Source organism: Ornithorhynchus anatinus, chromosome 18 (assembly GCF_004115215.2).
Source record: "Ornithorhynchus anatinus isolate Pmale09 chromosome 18, mOrnAna1.pri.v4, whole genome shotgun sequence".
Classification (NCBI taxonomy): Eukaryota; Metazoa; Chordata; class Mammalia; order Monotremata; family Ornithorhynchidae; genus Ornithorhynchus; species Ornithorhynchus anatinus.
In genome coordinates this window covers 1,416,673-1,421,263 of record NC_041745.1, presented here as the reverse complement: position 1 = coordinate 1,421,263, position 4,591 = coordinate 1,416,673, and the positions used below count along the sequence as shown (strand labels likewise).

General features: G+C 51.9%; 1 protein-coding gene across 1 annotated transcript; it reads right to left on the bottom strand.

The window, feature by feature from the left end:
* Nucleotides 1-655: 655 nt before the first annotated feature.
* Nucleotides 656-4,012, bottom strand: PDZK1IP1 (PDZK1 interacting protein 1). The gene is made up of 4 exons (XM_029046836.1): nt 3,858-4,012; nt 2,728-2,836; nt 1,451-1,546; nt 656-1,021 (listed from the first exon to the last, which is right to left on the bottom strand). Exons 1-4 carry the CDS (start codon nt 3,922-3,924, stop codon nt 949-951), a joined length of 345 nt encoding a protein of 114 aa, XP_028902669.1. The 5' UTR covers nt 3,925-4,012; the 3' UTR covers nt 656-948.
* Nucleotides 4,013-4,591: the final 579 nt, after the last annotated feature.

Here is a 4,591-nt window from a genome sequence, read left to right as displayed (position 1 = left end):
CCCGCCCCACTGGCTTATATCTACTCCACAGCTTAGTGCCGGACACACAGTAAGCACTTAAAAAATACCATAAAAAGGGGAAAATTCCCAGCCTCTTGCCAAGTGACTTTGGGCAAATCACTTCACTTTTCTGTGCCTCAGTTACCTCATCTGTAAAATAAGCATTGAGATTGTAAGCCCCATGTGGGACAAGGGATTGTGTCCAACCTGATTTGCTTGTAACCACCCCAGTGCTTAGTATAGTGCCCGCACATAGTAAGCTCTTAACAAATACCACAATAATAATTGTTATTGTTAATATTAATATTAAGTAGCAGAGCCGGGATTAGGACTCATGACTTAGGGTGAACCATGAGCGCTGAATTAATGTGTAATGATTTTCCTCTGCAGAATCCTTACAGGAAGCCAGGAGAAATCCCCAGCTCAGCAGAAGTCTGGGCCAAGACAGCAGCACCCCCAAGGGCTGGCATGGAGCCCTCGGGCACTGGAAGGGATCTGGGTGGTTGAGGGTGTCCAGGGAAAGCACCCCCTCCCACCCTTGCCCTTGGGCTTATGTAGGGGTCATTTGCCATTTGACTCTCGTTCTGGACACGGGGGGAACCTTAAGGAGTCATCTGCGGAAAGGCCGAGCAGATAGAATACTGAACGGCATGACTTTGTGAGGTAAAAAAGTATTTATTTCACAGAAATAAAAGCTGTGAGAGGGAAGTGAGGGACTTTTCTGAAAGGAACTACTGTAGGAAGTGTTTCTCTTAGTAAGCTTTCTGACCTGGAAGAATGGGGGGTGTAGGGGTTGGGGGGTAACAGCAGGGGACGAACCCTCGTCCCTGTCCCGGGTGACCACACCTGGAGTCAGAGGAGGCAGCGTGGGGAGGGAGGACCCAATCCCAGCCAGTGGGGGGGAGGGGGGTCCCCGATCCCAGTCAGTGCGGGGCAGGGAAGAGGGGGCTACATGGGCGTGCTGCGAATCTTTTCCTCAGCCCCAGGGGTGTTTTCGTAGGCATTGGCATGCTCCCAGGATCTGAAATGGGAAGGGTCACAAAGGTCAATCAATCGATCAATCAATGGTATGTATTGAGTGGTTACTGTGGGCAGAGCACTGTACTAAGCACTTGGGAAAGTACAGTACGATACAGTGGGGAGACGCAGCACCTGCCCACAAGGACCTTACAGTCTACAGGGAATTTCCCAATCTACAAGAGTCGGGGCTGTTATATTGTTACAGTAGACTCTCAATACAGTAAGCACAGTAGGCATCCAGAACAGTGCTCAGTACATGTCATGTGCTCAATAAATTCTTTGCGAATGATTGACTATGCTGGAAGAAGGACACATCTCCTCCACCCAGGTCACTCCCACATCCCCAGGATCTTCAGATCACGGTCAATTATTTCTCACCTTCCCCCAGACCCGGTCCCCACGGGGTCACCCGGCTGATCGGTCCCCTCACCTGAAGTTAGCCGCAGTGGACACATAGCGCCCCTTCGTGCCGGCCAAGCTGCCTTCCTTCTGGTCCCCCACGGCCATAGTCAGGTCCTCAGGGGCCCTGCAGGGGAGAAGAATCAGGCAGCAGACAAGGTAGGGAGCAGCCTGCCGGCCATGGAGCCAAAAGAAAAGGTAGGACAAAGGAAAATGCAGGCATAGTGAGGGGGCTACACCCTCAAATCTCAAATTCCCGGAGCTGGAAAGGGGCTTCCTTGGGGGTCAACTAGTCCAGCCCCCCGCCACGCAAAGTCAAAGGTCCTCCTCTTGGACTGGAAGGTCATTATGGGCAGGGAATGTGAGCTTGTTGTGGGCAGGAAATGTGTGTGCTTATTGTTCTATTGGCACTCTCCCAAGACCTTAGTACAGTACTCTGCATACAGTAAGCGTTCAATAAATATGACTGAATGAATGACTGTGTCTGTTACATTGTTATATTGTACTCTCCCAAGCGCTTAATATGGTACTTTGCACACAGTGAGCACTCAATAAAGGCTATTGATCGAATGGGGACATCACCCAGGATGTGTGAATCTTGGCCCCTGAGACTAAAAGCTCTTCTGAGGTCAGGGATCGTGTCTAAGAACTGTACTGTACTCTTCCAAGTGCTTAGTTCCGTGCTCTGCACACGGTAAAGGCTCAGTAAACACCACTGATTGATTGGACCCTCTCGGGGATCATATCATGGCAGAATCATTCAAGCATAGGGAGGCAGTGTGGCCTGAAGAGCAGAGACTGGAGCTGGGAGTAAAGGGGACCCGGGTTCTAATCCCAGCTCTGTCTGAACCCTTTTGTGACCTTGGGAATGTCCCTTAACCTCTCTGAGCCCCAGTTTCCTTCTCAGTAAAATGGAGAAAAGACCACTGTTCATTCTTGGTAGACTAGGAGCCATCTGTGGGGAGGGGATTGTGTATAACCTTTCATTCAATTAATTCAATTATATTTATTGAGTGCTTACTGTGTTCAGAACACTGTACTTAGGAGGGTACACTATAACAACAAACTGATCTATCCCTTGCCCACAATTAGCTTATTGTCTAGAGATGAACTTACAGTCTAGAGTTTTCAGTCTAGACTGTATTATCTTGGATTTACCCCAGTGCTTGGCACAGAGTAAGTGCTTTATGAACCCCCGGCATGATTATCATTATTATTAGGAGGAGATGTTTCCAAAGGCTTAGTCCCATTCGGTGGTGCCTGGGACAGGCGGGGCAGGGGCAGGAGCGAGGGAGGTCGGGCACTCACGGTTCTTCCTGGCACCAGAACTTGTTGACGGCAAAGGCGATGCCCACGAGTGCCAGGAACACAACCACCGCGATCAGACCCTGTATCCAAGGCTGCAGGGGACCCAGACCTGAGGGAGCAAGAGAGGGTAGGGAGCCGGCAGAGGTGTAGGGAGGGAAAGAGGAAAGGGGTGAGGGAGGATCAGTGACAGGGAGGGAGTGAGAGGAACAGTAATACTTCGCTGCCCAGACTGTAAGCTGTTTATTTTTATAGTGTACTCTCCCAAGCGCTCAGTGCTCTGCACACAGTAAGCACTCTATAAAAACGATTGAATGAATCAATCAGAAACCAGTAGAGGCCAGGGAAGTCCAGAGTTGGGCCCCGGGGGCCAAGTGTCCTACTCAGCTCGGGGACTAAGGATAGAGGGGTGGGAAGGGGGTACTGCAGGGATTAGGGACACAGGTTGTGGAAAGGGTGGGCATCTAGTAAGGGCTTAATAAGCACCTTAATTTTATTTAATGGTGTTCATTAAGCATTGACTCTCCATCTATCTCTTTTTTTAAATTACATCTGTTAAGTGCTTACTAGGGGCCAGGCACTGTACTAAGCGATGAGGTAGACACAAGTCAATCAGTTGAACACAGTCCAAATCCCTCATGGGGATGACAATCTTAATCCCCATTTGGCAGATGAGGGAATTTAGGCCCTGAGAAGTGAAGTGACTTGATCGAGGTGGCTCAGCAGACAAGTGGAGCAGAGATTAGAACCCAGGTCCTCTAACACCCTGGCTCATGCTTTTTCCACTAGGCCACGCTGCTTTCTCTGCCTGTTTTCTCTGCCTGTCTCTATCTGTCTTGGCCCGTCTCCGACTCTGCCTATGTAGGCCTCTCTGTTTCTCCTTCTCTCTCTCACTCATCCACTTCATCACCCTGTAGCTCCACCCTGTCCCCTCCCCAATTCTGCCTGGGGATTTTCTCCGTGTTCCTCCGCCAAACCTCGAATCTTTCTACCAGAGCCCTGCCTGGGTGGACCGGGGGAAGACGGGAACACCCTTAGAGGATGAGACTACGCCTCTGCCGCGACCCCTATCCTGCCCTCCCTCCAGCTCGGCCCGGGGGGCTCAGAGCCCACCTTCCGCCCCCGGACTCTACCTTTCTGGCCGCTCACCGGATCCAGGACGGTGAGGACGCAAAGCAGAGTCATCCGGAGGTTGGACATGGCTGCAGAGGCCTGCCCTCTCCTCTTCTCTCTTCTTTTCTCTTCTCCTCTCCCCTCTTCTCCTCTCTCCTCTTCTCTTTCCTTCTTTTCTCTTCTCCTCTTTTCTTCTCTTCTTTTCCCCTCTTCTCCTCGCCTCACCTTTTCTCTCCTCTTCTCTTTTCTTTTTTTTCTCTTTGTCCCTCACCCGCTTGCCGACGCCGACCTGCAGGGACTGGCTCTGACCCCCGGCCGGCCCGGTGGACGCCCCGGGAGAAAGGTCGGACAGGTGCACCCGCCCCTACCTGGCGTGACGTGGGAGAGGGCCGGTCCTTCGCCACCGTCTCCACCCCCTGCTCAGTCTGTCTCCGTCCCCACCCCCAGAGCCCTCCATCCCCCCTGGTCCCCTGCCCGAGACCACTCCCTTAGCCCAGGTGTCCAACAATCAGCCCAGAGATGGACCGTGCGAGGCACCGAAAACCAGAGCAGAGAGTCAATCCGTCAGTGGCATTTACTGAGCTTTCACTAGTGCAACAGCACTGTACTAAGCACTTGGGCGAGTATAATCTGACAATAAGCAGCATGGCCTAGCGGATAGAGCACGGGTCTGGGAATCAGAAGGATCTGAGTTCTATTTCCGGCCCCGCCACATATCTCCTGTGTGATCCCGGGCAAGCCATTTAACTCTCCT